Source organism: Monopterus albus, unplaced genomic scaffold (genome assembly GCF_001952655.1).
Source record: "Monopterus albus unplaced genomic scaffold, M_albus_1.0 scaffold47.1, whole genome shotgun sequence".
NCBI classification, from domain to species: domain Eukaryota; kingdom Metazoa; phylum Chordata; class Actinopteri; order Synbranchiformes; family Synbranchidae; genus Monopterus; species Monopterus albus.
The window spans coordinates 110,634-130,963 of record NW_018127927.1 but is presented as its reverse complement, the minus strand read 5'-3'; the positions used below and the strand labels follow the sequence as shown (position 1 = coordinate 130,963).

The window sequence follows — 20,330 nt, the reverse complement described above, 5'->3', positions numbered from 1 at the left end:
CAAAACATTTAAGAATAATGTGTCTGATAGTATCATCAGTGGTTGTCTTTAGAGACCCTGAAAACATTTTCTGCATCACTTTTAGAATATGACCAATGTGGTCCTATGTGAATGCACCATTTTCTTTATTTTTCCAGTGTTAAAAGTTTTGGTTAATTCACAAGACTTCAGTTTATTGTATTTGTCTTACATGGAAAAAGGTGATGTCACTTGCACACATGCACCAATTTAGCAACATCTGAATCAGGATATGGCTATAGCTGTGGGGTGGTTTGTTTAGATGCCATCACAGTCAGTAAAATCTGATCAAATCACAGTAATATCAACAAAGTATTCTCTAAAGTTAAACTCTGGTTCTTGTTTATTCGTTAATATTTAGCGTTTCTGAAAAACCTTAGGATTCTAAACCAATGCTTGAAGGACTTTAAATGTTTGTTTTGTTTTTTCTACTCATTTATAATTTGGGTCAATCTAGCAGGATTAAAACAACTCAAAGTATGTTGCATTTGATATCTGACCAATAATCAATGTGCTGTGCAGGAATTTACTTTGGCATACTGCTGATACTGTAAAAACTCACCCCTTTGTCCCTGGCATAGTTACTGTCCGTGATATAAGTGACAGGCCTGGTAGGGTCCAGAGCTTTAGTATGATCGATCAATGTCCTGTTTAAAAAAAAAATAAACAAACACATACAAAGGTGACTACACTGCAAAAGTGCAGTTCATCCAATCAAATCAAATACATTACAATGATATAATGAATAACCTCAATGTCAAAAATAGATAACATTTGATTCAAACTGTTCTGTTAATTATCTAATTTAAAGAAACTGTGCTCTAGAATTAATGTATACACTTTGTACAGCTATCTTTGTGATGACTAACATAATGCATTCCTCCTTAGGAACCCTAACCTATGCCTAATTCTACCCTGAACCCTAAAACCACATCTTAACTTTGCCCAAAATGCCTGCACGCCAATGATACAAAACTGATGCAGCATACTGCTTTACCTACTAAATATAGTAGCTGAATAGGTTGTATATTTGTCTGCTCTGTTTTTCTCTCTGAAGCCTCAGGCTGATACTGAGCCCTAGCCTCATGACTACTCTCACTGCATTCCACAGATCAAAGTAAAGGCACAGTCTGAGACTGACGAGAACAGTACTTCTACAGACATCCATACAGACCATTTACAAATGCTTTAAAAAATTTTAAATAAGTCTGGGGCTTTCAGGCACGTACTGATAGCCTAGTTCTCCACCACGAATACTTTTAACCATCAAATCCAGGTATAATTGGAAAAAAATGCAAGAAAAAAAAAAATTCAACCTTTAGAATTTCAAGGCACACACAAGTGGCATACTTGGGGTAGAAAAACAGTGACTGCTTATCATCCACAACTGGCACTGTTCATATTGTGTATGAACAATTCTGTGAGGTGATCCATACAGTGTAGTGCTTCACATCAAAAAAAAAAAAAATTACTTACTTGAAATAGAATTCAGCAGGGGACATCTCTGCAGCAGGCTCATTGGCTACGGACCACATGACCACAGAGGGATGGTTCTTATCCCTGCGCACAAGCTCATCCATGACAACCAAGTGATGGGTGAGGGAGGCGTTTCCAAAACTACGACTAGCTCAGTAAGGCACAGGAGAGACAGCACAGGCTGAGTTGATAGATTCGCATACCAGGCCACAAGCCAAAATAGACACTGACAAACATCTGTAGGAAAACCAACGAAGACTCATACAGCTGTTAGCTTCTATCTTAGCACATGTAAATACCAAGACTAAGTCCATATGCTAACATCCTCACAGTGACGCTGCAGACATGTTGATGTTAGCATGTTTACTATGGTCACTATCTTAGTTAGGCCTCTTAGTCTTTAGTTTTGTAGGTATTTGAGCATAAACCACATTACAGGACAAATTCATCATTTTGGCTGGATGATGGCACAACATAAAGGGAATCGTATCCATTGCCTGATATCCACCAGTGCCACTGTAAGAGTGGAGTTTTTCAACTGCGCCCGGTTTGGTGGATATGTTTTCCCTCCCGTTGCCTGCACTGTGACCAGAGGATGTGGAGAAGAATACAGGGCATGAGGTTATTGCATGTCCAGGAATGTTCCTGTACAGGGACCCACCGTCTTACCTGACCAGGTCTATTACCCAGCCAGTGAAGCCCCCTGGGGCAGTGAATGATGAGCTCATCAACGCTGGATTCCCCCAGAGCACAGTACCTGTTTGTTTTGTCTGCAGCATGTGATGTGTTGCTTGTTAACGAGCAGATTAATGACCCATGATGTTATTGTCTGTGCTACACTACCTCCGGTTGCATTTATGGACCTTGGAGCTACTTGAAAGGGAGTGATGTTTCCACTACTTGGTGGGACTTAGTGGTAAGTAAAAAATAAACAAAACAAAACACATTGCATGTCTGTTAATGCCTTGTTTCTGTAACGTTAGAGAGAATTGTTGTAAGGCTGGAGAAGTTACTATGTCTGCACTATGCCAGTTAAAATATGGGGTTTCTCTATCTGCTTTGTTTAGAGTGCTACACTTCTCTTTTCATTGGTACATAAACCGTTGTCTACCTACAGTATCTGTGAAGGAGAAATTCAAATTAATTAATGCCATTACAGTTCGTTATGTTGTCTGCTTTCGAGGCAATGCCGACAGCAGGAGTTGTGCGCGTTCACAAACTATCCTCATTTTTAGGAAGAGGCTCTGGTTTTATCATTCTGATATAATTGCAGACTATTTGGAATTATCAGGAGTGCCAAGCTAATCTAGAGGTACCCAAAATTAAACATTAAATGGCTGAAAACCAGCAAAATGAGCATGTCATGGGCACTTTAAGCCAAATTTCATTAGGTTTTTGTTAAAGTTGCAAGTGATCCAGTTCTTTATTTTAACATTTCCTGTTCACTATAATTTCCATTTAACTATTCTAAGTGGCATGACTTGTAATAGTGTTAGACTAGAATTTTTTTTGCATACATTTTATGTTGCTTTGATTTAACAGCAGTCACACACACACAAGTCTTGATCCTAAATATTGAACAGTCAGATAAAAAGGAACAGATATTATAACTGGCAAAACAGGAAATGACAAAATAAAGAACTGGATCACTTGCAACTTTAACAAAAACCGAATGAAATTTGGCTTAAAGTGCCCAGATATTGTAACTATTCAGTGACTAACATGTTGACCACCCTGAACCCTCAAAAGCACATGAGGGTGACAGAGATGTGAGCAGTGACACTTACATGTCTTTGATGCCCACCCCTGGGCACTCATCTATCACCACGATGCCATGGCGATCACACATCTGCAAGATCTCCTCAGCATAAGGGTAGTGGCTGGTGCGGAACGAGTTGGCCCCCAACCACTTCAACAGGTTAAAGTCTTTGACAATCAGAGGCCAGTCCAAACCCTTACCTCGAATCTACCACACACATTTTATGTCTAATCAGAAATTGTTTAGCGAAGGTAGCTCTGTAATAAATATTAGAACAGCTGCAAGGCTAAGGGTGAGGGAGTTGTTTGGTCAAGGTTTTGCTTCCCCCTAGTGGTACTCACATCTGAGTCCTCATGTTTATTGACTCCATGGAAATAGAAGGGCTTCTTGTTGATGAGGAACTGGGTGCTGGTAACACTAACAGTGCGGATGCCAACTGTTAGCGTATACACATCTTCATACGTTGATCTCTCATCAGCAGCCATTAAGCGAACCTGGATGTTGAAATGAATGTACCAAGGTCAGAAACAGGCCCCCCGATAACTTTGCATGAACATGAACGTGTACAAGGTAAAGTTGTAAACAGAATGCTGTTTCTAGTCTATGTTCAAAACCTTTGGTACTGTAGGTTACAATATCTGTTCCTGTTATCTGACTGTGCAATATTTAGGATCAAGACTTGCACACATGGACAAAATTGTTGGTACCCTTCTGTTAAAGAAACTCACAATGGTCACTGAAATGACATGAAACTGACAAAATAATAATAAATAAAAATGTACTGAAAATTAACTAATGAAAATCAGTCATTGCTTTTGAATTCTGGTTCAACATAACCATTTTAAAAAACAAAGTAATGAAACTGGCGTGGACAAAAATGATGGTACCCCTAGAAAGGATTGAAAATAATTTGACCATAGAGACATGTTTAAACTAAAGTGTGTCCTGTAATTAACATCACAGGTGTTTTCAAACTTGTAATCAGTCAGTTTGTCTATTTAGAGGGTGTAAAGTAGTCACTGTGCTGTTTGGTATCATGGTGTGTACCACACTGAACATGGACCACAGAAAGCTAAGGAGAGAGTTGTCTCAGGAGATTAGAAAGAAAATTATAGACAAACATGTTAAAAGGTAAAGGCTATAAGACCATCTCCAATCAGCCTGATGTTCCTCTGACTACAGTTGCACATATTATTCAGAAGTTTACGGTCCACTGGTCAAAGCTGTCAGGTGCCCAAATTAGGAAAAACAGAAAAGAAGAAGAGGAGAAACGAGCAAAGGATAAAAGGTATGCAACCAGAATTGTGGTTTTCAAATGTCCTGTTGAAGGATTTGTGCAATTGAGACAGACGTTTGTCTTACACTTATATTGTTACAGTAAAACGTCACTGTGCAAGACTTAGTGTTTTTTTTTCAATGTAATTGAATGTAGAACCGCCACCGAGTCTCCTGACCTTAGCTTCATAATACACTGATCAGCCATAACATTATGACCAGTGGCAGGTGAAGTGAATAACATTGACTATCTGTTACAGTGGCACCTGTCAGTGTGTGGGGTGCCACATTGACTCCTACATGAACATTGAGTCCTCAAAGTTGATGTGTTGGAAGCAGGAAAAATGGGCAAGTGTAAGGATCTGAGTGACTTTGAGATGACTGGGTCAGATCATCTCCCACACTGCAGGTCTCTGTGGGTGTTGTTGGTCTGTAGTGGTTAGTACCTACCAACAGTGTCTAAGGAAGGACAAACGGTGAACTGGAGACAGGGTCATGGACGCCCACGGCTCACTGATGATGAGGTTGATCTACTGTAGATTAAACTTTTAACTTCCATTTGTACTTTTCTAAAGATTAAAACTTATTTGAATCTTTGTTAAAATGGTTGAAAATGAGATATACTTTACATTGGTCTCTATGAAGAGAAAGAGTCAGGGGCTGTAGTGGTGATATCACACCTAGAGTGGTGGGGCTGTTGGATTTGTCTAAAGAATTCTCTCCAACTCGTCCTCACAACCACAGTTTTCACTCCTTTTACATAAGTTTTTCACTGAATTGTAGACACATCTGTGCTCTTCCTCACAGTAGAACTGTGGAAGCAAATGGATTCACAGAAGATGCACAGTGAGCTGCAGAGTGACACGAGTGCCAAACAACTGTCACATTGACTCCTATGTAAACAATATTAGATAGGTGGTCATAATGTTATGCCTGATCAGTGTAAAATGGAAGTTGTCTTCTTCCCGGTGGTAAATGTGCAGTTGAGTGCATGAAATGCCGTTTACCCACACTAATCAACTATAATTAATAAAAGGTGATTCTTTTCATAATCTGCTTCCGTAACTACTCTCACAAATCCTGTGGCAAAGGTCACTTTGACATGTATGTGAACATGCTGTATTACCTCCATAGAGTAAAGATAACCTGGATTCTCATGCATCAAGTACGGCCACCACAGCTTGACATCCACTACTTTGAGCACTCCAGATGGCTCACTGGAGGAGGCCACACAGTGTCCTTCTTTGTCCATCAAAGTGACCTTCACAGTGGCTGTGGCAGCACCTTGGACTGACACTTTGTAACTGACTAGACCTAAAAGACAGGGGAAACAGCAATGCTGAAAACACAGGCATAATCATGATTTACACACATTTCTGCAAAGCATTAGTTTCATCTCTTACAAATGCTGTGGTGCTACTGAGGGTTTGAAAAGAAATATTAGTTGTTTCATTGTATTTACATGCACTCATTTACCTATGTTATCCAAGAAGTCAGTCACCACTGTGATGTCATCCACATAAGCCTTTGGGGTTGTATACAGCAGGACAGGACGATGTATTCCAGCATAGTTGAAGAAATCAAAGTAGATGTTTTGCACAAAAAAACCATCAGGATACCTGTTGAGTTTTACATTTTTTATCATCTGAATACTCGCTGAGCACATTAAATACTTTAAAATGAGAAATTGAGCCAAAACGAGTTGAAGTGCCAGCTGACATGTAAGCAAAGAAAGGAGTTACAGTAAATGCAAGAAGTGAATAGAGACCATGTCACCAAATGAGATGTACTGTAATGTCACTTAAGGTAAGGTTTAAGAGCTAAAAGCAGCTGAAATGTCATTTGAAGTGTAACTGCTGAAAGGCAGGTTCAAGGTTCATATATCATTTGTATTTCAAGCACTAAAAATAAATTTAAGCATGACTGGAGCTGTGCACTCATTTAAATATGTTGCACATGCTGAGAGCAGCTGAATTTTTTCAATTTCTAAATACTATAAAGCAAAAGTCAAAGTCACTGATAAACTGTTGAAAGCAAGTTGAAGAGTCACTTGTGATGTGTAAAGTGTGAATGTAAAAAATGTAAAACACTTAAAATGTCATTTCTCAAAACTTGTAAGCTATGAAAAAACCAATAAGGTGTTTTAAGTCTTAATTGCAGGTCTTGAAAAAGGTGGTAGCCAATACTGTAAAAGACTGAGCATAAGAATCACAACATGTGCCATCTAAATGCTAAACCTGCTTAAGATCAATTAAGCTAACACACTAATGGATTAAGACAAAAATCAGAAACAGAACCAGAATCTGCTTTATTAGCCACGTGTGTTGGACACACGAGGAATTTGAGTCTGGTACATCGGCTTTCAATGTGCAAACAGTAAACCAGCATAAGGCTGTGTAATATAACAAAAATAAGCAGTATTTACAAGTAACAGAAAGTGCAAACAAGTAGGTGTTTTTTTCTTTTAAACTAAAACTAAAAAAGTTAGGTGAAGTTACCTGGTGTGGTCATCCATGTGCTGGATGGTTCCCGGCGGAAGAGTGTTCAGAGTCAGAGTGTTGTTGACAGCTATGGTGATCCTGCATGGCGTAGTTGGGTCCTTGCGAATTAAAGTGCCTATCTCAGCCTCAAAAGGAAGATGGCCACCTTCATGTTCTGCTACTTTCAACCCATTCACCCACTGCAAAGGTAAAGACAGTGATTATGAAGAAGGCTCATGCCATTAACCCAGTATGTGGATATAATGGGACTGGCAGAATAACTCAGGAAAGACTCATGGAAGTATTTACACCATTCTGTGTAATATCTCAAACAACTGATGTAGACGACTTTGGTGTTACTCACCACCACTGAAAAATAGTGAGCACTTCCCACTCTGAGAACCACTCTTACTCCTTCATCTGTGACCCAGCGGGCAGGCACCACCACCTCTCTCTCATACCACACCCAGCCAACGAAATCTCTCAGAGTGGCATCCTGTGTGATGTCATTGTAGCTGGCAGGGACTGGCATGTCAATCACGGGGCCGGTCTTAGGGAAAGTAAAACTTCAATGAAAAGACAGCGTTTTATTTCAACTGTGTCAACTGCTGTACTCAGTGGTGAGTTTGCAGTTATTGGAAGGAGAATAATCAACACAAACAATAACACCATGATAAGTGTACTGTATTTTACTTGATCTTCATTTTGCTCATGCAGTCAGGTGCAGAAATATTTGGACATGGGCACAATTTTTGCCATTTTGCCTCTGTACACCACTCTAATAGATTTGAAATAAAGCAATCAATAGGTTTTAGAAGTGTAGACTTTCAACTTTAAGGGGTTTCACAATAATATCACATTAATCCTTTAGGAATTACACCCATTTTTATGATCTGTTAGAAGCTCAAAGAAAGAAGAAGTTTTAGAAGCTCAAAACTAAATGTACAAACTAAGTCTGAAACCCATGAACATGACCGAATCCTACTTCTATCAGCAGTCACATTATCAATAAACACCAGTCATCCATTTACACCGGAAGCCACACACTACTGTAGAAAGAAATTCTTGACAAAATAATATAGTGCTATGTTATGTATTTGCAAAACTGCTTAAAAGATTGTTTAATCAGCTTGACCTTTGTAATTGCTTGGGCTGTGCACTTGAAATGCCGTGTGTGAGTATGTGTCTAATTGCCTTTCAGTTAACCATTTAATTTGTCTTTAAGAGTGCAGGAGGCTTATGGCTGATAATAACAGAACAAGTGTAGGCTGTAAGAATCAGACAGGAAACATAAACAGGAACAAGGCCAGGTTGCATAGCAACGCTGCCAGTCACAAGGGTAGATGAGATATGAGTCATGAGCCAGAGATGCTGTCCCTAAAACTGCAGACAATAACTAACCGTTTGTAAGACGTATGTAGGTGTGCAATGTCTGGTTCAGAAGGTCAGGATGTTCTCAGAATTTCACAGAATCCAATCTGCCTGACAACAAGACCACCAATAAGGGGTCAGAACGAGGTCAACAAACCGACCAAGGAACGAGGATGAAGGACAACACGGATGACGCCAGATCTACCTACATTTGCATATTTATGATTGTATAAACTCGCTGGGTCCAGGAGAATAGGCTTCCTCTTGTCCTGAAGGCAAGTTGAACGGTTTAGGATCAGGGCCTCAGATAGAGACGGAACCCAGAGCTCTGTATTGCTTTTCTTGAATATTGTAATAAATATCTTAAAGACAGATTTGACTTTGATCATTCTTCATAAAAGAACACGCAGGACTGGTCAAGTCCAACACTACCTCCACCATGTGTAACAGATGATGGTGCGTGCCTTGGATCATGAGCCCTTCATTTTGTTCTCCATACTTTCCTCTTCCCATCATTCTGGTACAAGTTAATCTTGGTTTCATCTGTTGAGGAAATCTGCTTCCAGGTCTGGACAGGTTTATTTTAAGTGTTTTCTGTGAAAGTCTAATCTGGACTTTCTGTTCTTGAATGCTACCAGTGGTTTGCACTCTTTACCACTTGAGGTAAATCCTCTGTATTTATATTCACGAAGGTACCTCTTGATTGTAGGACACCAACTTTGGCTGTCCTCCGTGGTCTTCCAGGCCTTTTGGGGTTGCCGAGCTCACCAGTGCATTCCTTCTTTTTGAGAATGTACCAAGTTGTTCACTCAGCCACTCCTGAAGTTTCTGCTGTCTCAGATAAATTTGTTTTGTTTTGTTTTTCTAGGCCTTAGATAGCCTCCTTCGCTTGCACCTTTGGACCACATATTGAAAATTCCAATGGACAACTGCTAAATGCAAATTCAACACTTGAAATCATTTCGAAACCTTTTATCTGCTAAATCTGTCATGAAATAATGAGGAAACAAGCCACCCCTGGCCACAAAACTGCATGTCTGTCTTTTGAGCCTCTGAAAATGGGAGACTATAGGTGAATCCCAATTCCAATTACAAAAGCTGTGTCCTTGTCCAAATACTTATGTACCTGACTGTATTTTGATGACTTGATCCCGAGTATATCTTCAGGCCTCTAAAACGTCAAACAATCTGAGAAGAAGAGAAAAACCACCCTAATGCTCACAACAAATGTCCACACAAAAGGACAAAACCAATTTGCTTCATTTTAAGTGGTCAAAACCAAAAATCAAATTGGTTGGGAACACCTTAGTGTGGTATTATAATGATGTTTCAACAGGTGTGTGTTAAACCGATATTAATTTAGACATAAGATATCAAGTTATGGTCCCATTAAGCAGTGGTCTTGCAGTACTACCCACTAAGAGACTGATAGTAATAACTCGCATCTATCTATATTTTTTTCCGCAGACTTACTGTCTTATGCATCTCAAATGGAGATGTAGATTTATTAATAACGACATGTGTTTTCCATTTAAGGTAATGACTACACTTTGCTTTTAGGTCGTTAGTTTAAAATGCACCAAAATGTAGATTACCGTCACTGATTAAAAATGTTTTTTTTTTACCGTCAAGCTGCTTTATTTTGTCAGAGGTGCTGCTAGTGTCCCGCTCACCTGTGCCAGTCGACTTTTGTACCATGCCCTCTCGAAGCCCTCGTTCCTGTTTGGGGACTTATCTGCCCTGAAGACCCACAGCCCGTTCAGCTCTTTCACCTCTCTGGAGGAGGACTCCCGAGGGAAGAGCATACCGGTGTCCAGCAGACAAGCCACATGAAACACAGCAAACAGGCACAAAACACGGAACAACCCAAACAATATCAAAAACATCCTGACCTATCTTCTAGTGGCTCTTGGAAAACAACTCTGCAGGACTTTGTTCCTGGTTCATTCACGTGAGTCAGCCTGTGGTCACGTGACTTCTGAGAGGCCTTCAATTATAGTTGGAAATTTGCCGAAGAACTGAACATCATTTAGAGCCCTCTCATCTATATATGGTCCTTCTAACATATAAAATAAGTCTTTTAAAAACCTATTATTTTCAATATTCCATGGTGAATCTGATATAAGATAAATTATGCATCTCATTATTTAATATTGTTAACGTTTTTGAAAGTTTTGCTTTACAGGATGCACCTAAATCATCATGTGTTACTTTCACACCAAATTAAAAGCCCTAGCCTGGCAAAGAAAAGACAAACTAATTAATTCATAATATCAGGGACCTAATTCTAAAATTTATTATGTTCTCGTTAATTATGTTAAAATCATCACTCAGTACTGCATTGCCAATTAAATGACAATAGATGGCGTCCGAAACCCATAAATTAATGTCAATAGCAAAGCAAACAAGCATCAATTCACCAATATTTTGGTGTCCAGTAACGTCTCCACATAATGGAGCTCCACATTCCCAATTTTCTTTTCTTACAAACATAGATTATTAAACGTGCTGCATGGCCCAGGGCAAATATTTGCTCTTTCATTATATTAATTATCACCATGTAAATTCTGAAAAAGATATAGAGTGCAGTGCCTGTCAAAGTGATATGTGAAGAGGTGATTTATGGCCGTTGATGATGTCAGTTGCCCCCCCAACTCCCTGCATGCTGTTTTCCGCATCCTGTTCAACTGCATATCATAAAGTCTTCTTTCTGGTGGGAATAATATAACATCCCACAGACTACGTTTGACAGATTACAATTAATTAATCTGTTTCAGCTCTGTCAGGGAGCTTGGGTGCATCTCGTGACTTTGTCTTTCATTCCCCTTCCAATTTATCTCCTTGCCATGTCAGCCCACAAACAACTGAGCATAAAGCTATCACAGTTTTTCACCTGCACTTTTTCTGCTACTTATAAAAACACAATTGCTTGCACTGTGAGAGAGAGTTATCGGTGCCAACCTGCCAAACACCCAAGCTATTCCCTCTGAGATTTCATCAAGATAAAATGAGTCATTCTATAATGAAACCAAAGAGACATGAATAAAAAACTCATATGGGTTAAACTGTTTCTCCATTAGCATTTGATCTTCTTGTCAGGAGTGAAATGAGGCTCCACGTAGTCTTACCGATGCTCTATATTTCAGTTGTTACTCAAAAGGTGTTTAGGTTTGAAAACCATGGCTACTTCAAAGTAGGTTAAAACTAATCATAAGTCTTTTTTTTTTTTAACCATACTGTGTGTCTTAATGCCTTCTCCTGACAGCGATGACTTTGGCTCCTCGGCTCTGTTTGGATTCCACCCTGCTTGAAATGCTAATCTTGTTAGCTTGGCATTCCAGTGAAGCAGCAGTGACTGCTGAATTCTCAATGATGCAGTTGTAGAAGTTGCTAGGATCCTAGGCGACATGCCAAACCTCCTCAGCCTCCTCAGGAAGTACAGCCGCCGTTGGGCCTTCTTGACCAGCTGTGTGGTGTTAAGTGTCCAAGTGAGGTCCTCACTGATGTGGACGCCCAGGTATTTGAAGCTGCTCACCCTCTCCACTTCGAGCCCCTGGATGAACAGTGGCGGATGAGATCTCCTCTCCTTCCTCGTGTCCACAATCATCTCCTTTGTCTTGTCCGTGTTGAGGCTGAGATTATTAGTGGTCCTTGCACCGTGACACCAGACTGGCCACCTCCCTCCTGTAGGCTGCTTCGTCCCCGCCAGTGATGCAACCTATCACTGCGGTGTAGTCTGCAAACTTTAGGATGATGCTGTCTTTGTGGGAGGCGACACAGTCGTGGGTGAACAGGGTGTAGAGGATGGGACTGAGGACACATCCCTGTGGGGTGCCAGTGTTTGTAACAATGCTGGCTGAAGTCCTATTGCCAATCCTGACAGTCTGGGGACTGCCAGTGAAAAAGTCTAGGAGCCAGTCATAGAGGGTGGGGTGCAGACCTAGTGTGGACAGTTTGTGGGTGAGTTTGTGGGGGACTGTGTTGAAGGCGGAGCTGTAGTCAATGAAGCGTATCCTGATGTAGGAGTCTCCATTTTCCAGGTGAGAAAGGGAATAATGGAGGGCAGCTGTGATGGCGTCTGAGGTTAATTAATGTTAAAGTTAATGATATGCCTTGGTGGTAGCTATTTCCCCAGAAATTTGCAATAAATCAAGTTACAACTATCTGACAGAAAGAATGTGGGGCCCCTGAGGGCCCTCTTATGAATAGCTGGCAGTCCCATCCTATCTGGCAATCCTATCTGGCCTACTGTTGCACCTTTATTCAGTCCTATTTCATAATTAGCAGCCAGTCTCTAAGTGGTCATTCATTTAAAAAAAACAAATCTCAGAATGGCCTAAAAATTCTGTTCAAAACAATTTCTATTCCTATTCCTATTCCTGTTCCTATTCCTATTATTATTACTATTGTTGTTGTCCTAAACTTAAACTTTAAACACTCATGACAGCCACTTATCAAACATACAAACTTATACAATTTTGTGTTATGTAAGTAATGTGTCTTTTAAACCAAGAGCTGCCTTAAAAAATTTAGTTGTGCTATGCATAATGACAATAAAGATTCTTGATACAGTAAACCTGCTGAATAGAACATGTCAGTCCTCCGAGAACACTATACCATACAGTGCCATCATATAGAAGCACTCGTGGTCCAGTTGAACTATTTGCATTGGTCATTTTTTTGTGTGATGTGTTATAATTGTAATCCAGTTATTAACAAAAACAAACTTTAGATTGAATTCTTGTGTGCTTTCTGTGGTGCTCTCCACATCCTGTCTTTTTTCATCGTCAAGAGCATCCACTCTGCTCAGAGACACATTTACCGTATAATGGCACATCTTATACCCTGAATTAAGTAGTTTTGATTCTAAATCATCCAGGCCACAATCTGAGTCAGCGTGCTCAATTCACTGAAAATTAGGGTTCACTGAAAAGTTGGATTTTTTAAAAATATGTTTTGCATAAGAATAAACCACAGTCAATCCCATTACTGTATATCCACCTACTGGGTTAATGGGATGAGTAATTTTCTTTTATTACTCTATGCACCTCCAGAGATACAAGTTGGGGGCAGAGAGAGGGTGTGGCAGCACCGAGGGTCCAGAAAGGCTCAGTCAGACAGCAGTAGTGGCAGATTGGCTGAGTGGGAGCCCAAATGACAGAGCAGGAAATCATCTCTTAGCTGCCAATGTGTCTCAGTCTGTGTGCCAAGGTTTCACATTGCCAAAGCCCTGGCTGTGATTAGGAGCTTGCAGAACTGCCACCACCTCAAGACAGATTGGCATTTTTCTCCATGTTTTATCCATCCATCCATCATCTATACTGCTTAGTCCTGAACGAGGTCACGAAGGGGCTGGAGCCAATCCCAGCTGACATCGGGTGAGAGGCGGGGTAAACCCTGGACAGGACGCCAGTCCATCACAGGGCTGACATGCAGACAAGCAACCATACAGACACACACACATACACTCTTCATGTATTATTAATGCTATTTTCCTACAAAAATGGTGTTTAAAGGGGTGACACACTAATAATTTCTGTCACAACTGTAGAGTTATTTCACTACACACCCCATAAAAACAGATTTTCATCTTGTCAAGAGGGTTTTTTTTAAAAATGAAGTAAAATCATTCTCTCCCCTGCAGACGACAACATCCAAATAGCGCAGGCTGCTCCTAGTGAACAAATGCATGACTGCAGCTTCTGCCACCAGCAACACAAGGCACAGACCAATCAATTTTAATTCCAATTTTTTTTATCTTCTCTGTGTCCATATAGGATGGAGAACATATACTGCATGATGGATGTGTCACCTCTGGTCCTGGAAAACCATCAATTTTTACAGAGGACATGAATTACAGCATTTTCAACATTTGAGCAAAATTCCAATAAACTGCCTCAATATCCATTTCATTCACAGTCTGCTTTTCACAGCTTCCTGTATAAGTGAGCAACAAAAATAGTTCCAGATTGACTCGTTCACTGCAACCTGTTAATGGCCACCACGAGTCATTTGGCCAGAGTTGTGGAGGGAAACATAATGGGAACATTTTGAATAACAGGAAACAGATGTAGTACCATTTTTGCTCACATTTTCTTGCCATATAATAATAATTACTGCATTAGAAACAAAACCCTGCAGGCATTTTAAAGAATTATATGAGATGCAACATGACTGCTTACATAAGCAAAGCTGTTTTGTTCTAAGATGTACAATTACTTCTTTTTTTTTCTCATAAGCACAATTACTGGAAATACAGTTTGTTTTGAGGCAGTTTTGGCAGCTTCAGTTTTTGCAATCACACACCTTGAGGTGGCGCCGCAAATGGCTGCCATCGGTTCTGTACTAGAAAGAAATTCCTTGTGTGTAACATACTTGGCCAATAAAGGTGATTATCCTTATCTTTATCCTTATCCTTACCTTGAGAGTAGAACATGCACAATGATTGGAGGAGAGTGTTTTCTCCCCATCTTTGTCCTCAATGTGCCAGAGTGACAATGGTACATGAGAGAGGGAGACTGATCCAGAGGGAGATAGGAAGAGTAGAGACAAGGACTAGGCTTTCCTTGTGTCTTCTCTCACTGTTCTCATATGGAAATCGGAGTGTTGAATAATTCATAGCCCGTGGGAGGCACATAAATACTGCATGTGCAAGTGATTAAAAGATACATGCTTGATGACTTAGATCAAGAGAGATAGAGGAGGGTCTTCCCCAATGACTGATCTCTCACCTGCTTCACCAATAGAAAAAATAGGAACAGTAAATGCTCCTGTAGAGAAGCTAAAATAGCACATACATATAATTCACTGAGTACAAAGTGTTCAACCCACAATGTGAGCAGGATTTTGTAGCTTGCAAACATAACAAATATCCCCATGCTCTATTCTGCTTGCTTGAAGCTCTCCAAATGCCATCAAATTGTGCAAACGGAGTGAAAAGGAGTACCCATGTTTAAAGATGATGAATAATATATTGCTGCAGATCCAAACAAAGCGGTGTTTGCATGCTGGGGTTTCCTATGCAAGAAGGGGTGGGACATGAGCCAGTGCATCTGAGGTTTATTTCCCTCACCTTAACACATTCTCTGTTTCATTGTTTTTATGCATAAAAATGAGCCTCTTTGAATTTGTGTGTCTCTGGTGGTGCTGACACATCTGAGCCCATGCAAGCATGGTTGTTTCTGTGAAATGTGGGTCACTTGTTGCAGTGTTAAAAGTACATTCTTACATCCACCCATGCAACACCCACTGTTGCACATAACTATTTTAAATATAGCTACATGTCACATATACGTGAAGAATGCAACCCTCTGCCCAAACAAGACAATGAAGTATGCTGCACCTTATTAAAGTGATACAGGTCAAAAACATCAGGTCAGAAAGTGAAGTTGGGCAGCTGATGTCTAAATTCTCTTGTATGTAAGAGAGTGTGTGGTTATTTAAGGCAGCGCTGAGGGGTTTTAATGACACCAAGCAGTTACGTGTCCGTTCAGTGTGTGCTGCAGGAATAATTAATGCTGGCAACACACATAATAAAAACATAAGTTGTAAAGACTTTCAGACCTGCAATAAAAATTAAGCTACTATGTGGTTAAATCTAATAATGTTCAAGATGAAAATATAGGTAATGTTGATGATAGTAAAATAATATTAAAAAGGATTTTTGAAAGGTTTCCATTCCCCTCACTACCCCTCTACAGGACACGCAGTACAGATAATGGATAGATGTTTGAACACATCGATACACTGAACACTAAGTAGCTAAAAACGTATCACTTCCTGTATTCCAAGTAGAAACTGTCTGGTTCAAATGTTGACAAGGAAAATTTTAAATTAGATTTGTTGTAAGATGAGCCAATCAGTAGGCCAGAGGACTGATGGGCTTTAATGGTAATTATCCAAAACAAATTGTTCAAACAAGGTTTAGAAGATTCAGTACTTTAGAAAAAATATAAAAGCAATAAAATGAAAACATTCAGAAAACAACATACAATATATTCACAGATGCCTTGGAAAAATTCTGTAATAGTCTTGTAATTCCCCAGTTCTTTAATTGGACAGATCTGAATAACAAAGGAGTCCATCTTTCTTCATTTTAGTGCTGATTTATTTTTAACGCCACAAATAAAGATTACAGAACACAACCTGGGTTGTTCCTTCCTCCAGAGACACACACACTCTGGCTGCTGGAGAGAGGAGCTCCTGGAAACACAGAGCCTAATACATTTGTCATTTTTGGGCCACCCCCTTACACAGATAAAGTCCGTCCAGCAGACTCCATCTCTTATCTAGAGCTCCACAGGCTTGGAGCAGCTGCGTGTTACCTAGTCATAACAAAATGAGGAAGCTCAATGTGTGTGGATGTTGTCACGTGGTGTGTAGCTAAGACATTCACTTATTTATTCAGACATGGTCTTCCAACACAAGATTAATACAGGAAAACAACTGGTGTCATGGCTTACTGCTAACCTTGAAAAACAGCAGACTAGAGCAGACCTTGAATCGTACTAAATTGCATTACTAACACATTTGATTCAACACATTAATGTCTAATAAGTACGACTGATTTACTAATTTCTAACAGTCTCCTTTCTTGACTGAACTAGAATTTCTCAATAGAGTTAAGCAACACAACAGTTAAACGCCAACCTGTCACTTAGTCTGTTGCAATATTATGGCCCTATAAAGATGCCACAGCTTGTGGGTTAGCAAATACATATTTCTATATCCAGCAGATGTGAAGCAACATTAGCTTTTATTTGGAGTTGTACTTTTTGGCCAGTTGATGAAGGTATGTTTAAAATTCACTCTTCTTTCTGCCCTGCTTTGGCCTCCAATTGTTAATGTTGCATCAGAAAAAAACTATCCTACAATATTGATGAGAGCAGTGAGACTGATGCTAAAACACTCATTAGAGCTGAGGGAAACTGCAGAGCTGATTCTTTGTGGGTTTATCCCTATGAGTGACTCCTTTGACATTATAAATACTCATTTGTCCCATTGTTTATGTGAAAATATTGACAAGTGCAGCTTTAAAGCCATGGCTGAAACTTGCAGCATCTGAGCTATTTTCTAATGTGCATGTGTATCCTGTTTTGATGGGCTCAGAGGTCATGCTCCTCCAGACTGGACCAGCTTCCTGTAGTTTTCAGCTGAGAAAATAAATGTTTCCTCAAAGCTGTAGACCATAGCTCTCTGGTCACATTCCTTTACATGACCTGCAGTCAAAAACATGAAAAATTAATGATTTCACAGGACATATTTTCTGATATAATATGAAATGAAAATGATGATGGAAATACTGTGCCTGAGAATATGAACTGTTATAGACAAAGTTGTTGTATGTGTCATGAGCATATTTTCTGTGAATGTAGTCAGTGGTTTTACTCCACAAGTAGGGTGTGAGATAGACCAGAAGGAGAGATTCTGGAGTGAGTTAGATGAGGTGATGGAGAGTATTCCCAGGGGGGAGAGAGTGGTGATTGGAGCAGACTTCAACGGGCACGTTGGTAAGGGGAACAAAGATGATGAAGAGGTGATGGGCAGGTTTGGTGTTAAGGAGAGGAACCTAGAAGGACAGATGGTGGTGGACTTTGCTAAGAGGATGGAAATGGCTGTAGTTAACACCTATTTCCAGAAGAGGGAGGAACATAGACTTACATATAAGAGTGGAGGTAGGAGTACTGAGAAACTATAGCAGAAGTGATCAGGGAGAAGAGATAGATGCAGATGCAAATACAAAATATATTATGGGCTTTGGCAAAGTATGTTTTGGGGTTCATTGGTAAAGAGGTTCATGGGACCGTGGGTAAAGAGGGTGTGCTTGTGTAACTGTTATCTAGATATGTATATCTAGCTAGATAGTTAATCTATTCTCTCCTTCTCTCTCTCTTTCTTTATATATATATATATATATATGTATAAGTATTGGTTAATGCTTGTTAGCAACAGAAAAAAACTGTAAAGTTTAATAATTATCTGACTAATTTATTAATTTCTAACAGGGGCTGATCTTGCTGGCTGTATTCACAATGCGTTGAAGGGTCCTTCTGCAGCAGGTAGTACAGCCTCCGAACCACACAGTGATGCAGCCAGTGATGACATTCTCAATGGTGCCCCGGTAGAAAGAGCGCATGATGGGGGGTGGGACACTGGCTCTTAGTTTGCGGAGGAAGTAGAGGTGTGACTGAGCCTTCTTGGCCAGTGATGTGGTGTTGTTGGTCCAGGAGAGGTCCTTAGAGATGTTCACCCCCAGGAACTTGGTACTGCTCACTCTCCACTACAGCACCGTCGATGGTCAGTGGTGGATGCTTTAGAGGTTTTCTCCTGAAGTTCACAATGATCTCTTTAGTCTTCCCCACATTGAGGGAGAGGTAGCTGTCCTTACACCACTGGGCCAGTTGGCACACTTCACTACTGTCGTTGGCCTCATCATTGTTGTAATGAGGCCAACTACAGTCGTGTCATTCGCAAACTTGACAATGTGGTTGGTGCTGTAGGTTGGCACACAGGTGTGGGTCAGCAATGTGAAGAGCAATAGGCTGAGCACACACCCCTACGGAGCCCCTGTGCTCAGCATGATGGTCTTGGAGATGTTGCTGGCGACCCCCACATTTTGTGGCCTCCTTGTTAGAAAGTCTAGCACCCAGTTGCAGAGAGAGGTTTTGAGTCCTAAGTGTCCAAGTTTTTGTATAAGCTGCTGAGGAATGACTGTGTTGAATGCTGAGCTGAAGTCTAGGAACAGCATTTGCACTAAGAGTTTTTTTTAATCTAGGTGGGTGAGGGCTGGATGGAGAGCAGCAGAAGTGGCATCCTCTGTGGACCTGTTTGACCTGTATGCAAACTGAAATGGGTCGTGAGAGGGAGGAAGGATGGACTTGATGTTCTGCATGACCAGCTGCTTGAAGCACTTCATAATAACTGAAGTCGGTGCTACAGGCCGATAGTCATTGTAACTGGTTGGGTGGGACTTCTTTGTAATTGGAATTATTGTGGCGGCCTTGAAGCACGTGGGAAGAACCACTTGGTTCAAGGAGATGTTAAAGATGTCTGTGAGGACATCCTTGAGCTCCTTGGTACAGTCCTTTAAAACATGACCAGTTATGTTATCTGGTCCAGCTGCCTTGCCCTCCTGGAGAGGGCCTGCTTCATGCTGGCTGCGGATAGACACAGCCTGTTTGCCCAGGGGAGGGGTGGTCTTCTGTGCTGGTGTGTTGTTCTGTTTCAAAGCAGCCAAAGAGGCCATTGAGGCTGTTCAGTAGAGAGATATCACTGTCACAATTCCGAGGTGGGGGTTTATAGCATGTGAGAGTCTGGATTCCTCGCCAGAAACTCTGTGCATCTCTAGTGTTGCTGAAGTGTCCAGATATTTTCTTGTTGTTCTTCTTGACATTTTGCCTCCTTGATTCCAAGGGACAGGTTGGCTCTTACTGTTGCTAGGTCTGCGGTGTCGCCGGCCCCAAAGGCTGCATCCTGAGCCCTCAAGTCTGTGAACCTCACCTGTCATCCATGGCTTCTGGTTAGCACGAACAGTGATATTTTTGCTGTAGGTGACATCATCAATGTATTTTGTGATGTATGCTGTGACAGCCTCAGGGTATTCCTCTATATCAATGCCACTGTTATGAATGACTGCTTGTTTGAAAATGTACCAGAAACAGTCAAAACAGTCCTTCAGAGCATAAGAAGCCCCCTCCGGCCACACACGTACCTCCTTTAGTGTTTGTCTGATGGCTCTCACTCTGGGTCTGTATGCAGGTCTCAGCATGGTGATGTGATCAGAGAGACCCAGGTGGGGGAAGGGGAAGGCTTTGTATGCTCCCTTGCAAGTGGTGTACACAAGGTCCAGTGTGTTGTCTCCTCTCGTTGGAAAGACCATGTTGGTGCAGATTAGTGCACAAAGCCAACTATGAGGGCCGGTCAATGCGGAGGTATATACCTTGTAACTGGGA

At 40.8% G+C, this 20,330-nt stretch overlaps 1 protein-coding gene across 2 annotated transcripts in view; it reads right to left on the bottom strand.

The window, feature by feature from the left end:
* The window catches only part of gusb (glucuronidase, beta), a 17,457-nt gene extending 7,135 nt beyond the window's left edge, over positions 1-10,322 (bottom strand). Inside the window, exons 1-9 of one of the 2 annotated variants that reach the window (XM_020600614.1) lie at positions 10,053-10,322; positions 7,373-7,574; positions 7,027-7,208; positions 6,005-6,147; positions 5,655-5,842; positions 3,595-3,747; positions 3,282-3,460; positions 1,495-1,641; positions 581-665 (exon numbers count right to left, since the gene is read on the bottom strand). In XM_020600614.1, coding sequence (XP_020456270.1) covers positions 581-665; positions 1,495-1,641; positions 3,282-3,460; positions 3,595-3,747; positions 5,655-5,842; positions 6,005-6,147; positions 7,027-7,208; positions 7,373-7,540 — 1,245 coding nt within the window. In that variant the 5' untranslated portion in view covers positions 7,541-7,574; positions 10,053-10,322. The remainder of the gene's footprint in view (positions 1-580; positions 666-1,494; positions 1,642-3,281; positions 3,461-3,594; positions 3,748-5,654; positions 5,843-6,004; positions 6,148-7,026; positions 7,209-7,372; positions 7,575-10,052) is intronic. The other variant, XM_020600613.1, reaches the window with a different exon arrangement.
* Between the last annotated feature and the right edge of the window lie 10,008 nt (positions 10,323-20,330).